A 2,322-nucleotide genomic window follows, 5' to 3' on the forward strand; every position below is an offset into this window, starting at 1 on the left:
CTCCTACCTTGAATGCAGGTCAGGGAGCTCCTCCAGAGCTGGGTGTGGAGCAGGATGCTGCCCACCTTTCTCTGCAGGCGCTGCTGCCCTGCCTGCCACTGCTGCCAGCGTGTGTGCTGCCCAGCCTGTTGCTGTGCCTGCAGCCTAGGGCAGGAGGCAGTGTTAACCCCATGCAGGCCCTACATCCCACCCTGGCACCCAGGCTCCCAGCACCCCACCATTCCCTGGTGCTGTAACCCACCAGATGCCAGTCCCCATCCAGAGCTGGGCTAGAACCCAGGCATTCTGGCTCCCAGAACTGCCCCCACCCCTCAGTGCTAGTCTGTTAGCTTTCCCACACAGCTTTTCCACCACAGCTGGGCTACCACTGCCCAAGGTGTCTGACCTGGCAAAGGTTGCTCATGGGTACCTGTGTCTCCGTTTCTCTGCCATGCACAGGGGCAGCTCCTGCAGGGCGATTGTCTCCATGTCTGCTGCCACTTCCTCCTTGGAGCCGTCACTCCCCCAGGCCTGGGGGATCCCCTGGGGTGCCCCCTCCCCCAGCACAGCCCCCCAGCCCGAGGCCTTGTTCCCACGAAAGCGCAGGGTGGCATTGCTTGGCAGCTGGCGGAAGAGGGCTGAGGGGGGCTGATGCCCCCAGGTCCCAGCTGGAGAGGGCAGGAGAGGAGCTGAGAGTGTAGTTGAGGTGGGGGAGGAGAGAAAATACAGCTAGCTATGCCCCCCACCCCCAAAGTCATTGGGGTCCAGCTATGGGATTGGACCCAGGAGTCCAGGGTGCTGGTTTGGGGGGGACAGGAGGAGGGGTAGAATCTGTTTGCCAGAGCTGAGTCCCCAGAGACTTGCATTACTGTCCCCAAGGAGTTTTGTTATTGCAGGGAATAGGGGGGGATGATGACAGGCACTGCCCACCTGCTGGAGGCAGGACCCAGGAATCCAGGAGTGGAGAATGGGAAGGAAGGCTGTCTTGCCTCCATTATCATGGGGGCCATATATCAAAGCCAGTGCCCCCCCGAGGGGAGAGGGAGGCTCCCAGCCCCCTTTCCTACCCCACCCCTACCGGCCCACTTGGATCCTGTCTCCTCTTCCCAGTGCTGGTCCATGGTGGAGACCCGTGGTCCTGGCCCTGCCAGGAGCCTAGGAGGAGGAAGTGCAGGCAGTGCTGGGCACAGGGCCAAGGCCCAACCAGGGCTTAATTATTGTCAGCTGAGCCACACCTGGAGGCAAAGAATGGGGTGGGGGCAGGGAGCAGGATCCTCCCTGGGGCAGGGCCTGGGACTGCCCCCCTTCCCCCCCCTCTTTGAGACCCTGCTCCCCCAGCAGGTCACACCCCAGGACACTAAGGGAGGGAGGGGATCAGGCAGCTGTGCGCTTTATTTTAACAGCCGTGCTATGCTAGGCAGGTGTGTCTGTGTTGTACATACTTCTCAGTTTCCTCCCACAGTGGGGAAAGCATGGGCTAAAGGGGCAGTGTAGCTTGGGTTGCTTTGGGACAGGACAACCCTGGTAGTGCTGTTACCCTGTCTCATGCCGGCACGGCTAGGAGCACTCAAGAGGCTTGTGGCCTGGAGGCGGGACAAACAGGGGTGCTGGCTGGGCAAGGGGGTGCAGGGAGGAACTGACAGAACTACTTTGGGGCCAGGAAGTGGGCAGAGCCGAGAGGGACCTGAAGTTATTCCAGGGACTCTGGAGTTTGTGGGCTGGACCGGGGACAGGGGGACAACCTAATCCTGTGGGAGCAGGGAAACCTCTAGCTGGACCCCTCCACCCAGCACCTCTACTGAGGCAAAGGCATCTCTTTGCTGCTTGGGACTTCAGGTTGTGCTTGTTCCCCCTGGTAAAATCTGAAATCTTTCTCTCAGGAGTGAAGCTGGATGCTGGGAGCCAAAGCCACAGTGAATGTGGGGCAACCCACAGGTTGGGGTCTAGAGGTCACATCTATGCTTACCTTGCAGGACACCAGAGGCCAAACAAAGCTACAGCCTTCCCAAATAGATGGCCCCCAAATCCCAACCTCCCAAGGACTCCACGATGCAAATAACTCACAGCACCAGAGAAGGGGCTCAGTGTTTTATTGGACCAGCCACCACTACCACGGGAAACACAGACCCCCAAGGCGGGGGGATCCTGGTGAAAGGCCCCCAGCACCCCTCACTCCCACCCTCAACCAGCTACCTCCTCTCCACCCAAGCCCCTGCCTTGCTTGCCCCCTATTCCCTCCCTTCCCTCCCCTGTACCCCAGTTTGTAAAAAATGCAGCATTAATTTAAACCAGGTTAAGCGCTTAAGAAAAAAAGAGACAAAGGGGAGACTGCAGGTCAGGGCA

At 59.6% G+C, this 2,322-nt stretch overlaps 1 protein-coding gene across 1 annotated transcript in view; it reads right to left on the minus strand.

Moving 5' to 3' along the window:
* The window catches only part of TMC4 (transmembrane channel like 4), a 7,985-nt gene extending 6,722 nt beyond the window's left edge, over window positions 1-1,263 (minus strand). Inside the window, exons 1-3 of the mRNA XM_019501711.1 lie at window positions 1,058-1,263; window positions 410-647; window positions 8-144 (exon numbers count right to left, since the gene is read on the minus strand). Of these exons, the coding sequence (XP_019357256.1) occupies window positions 8-144; window positions 410-647; window positions 1,058-1,100 (418 nt within the window). The 5' untranslated portion in view covers window positions 1,101-1,263. The remainder of the gene's footprint in view (window positions 1-7; window positions 145-409; window positions 648-1,057) is intronic.
* Between the last annotated feature and the right edge of the window lie 1,059 nt (window positions 1,264-2,322).

Source organism: Gavialis gangeticus, unplaced genomic scaffold, assembly GCF_001723915.1.
Source record: "Gavialis gangeticus isolate Ggan-Ray unplaced genomic scaffold, GavGan_comp1, whole genome shotgun sequence".
Lineage (NCBI taxonomy): Eukaryota > Metazoa > Chordata > Crocodylia > Gavialidae > Gavialis > Gavialis gangeticus.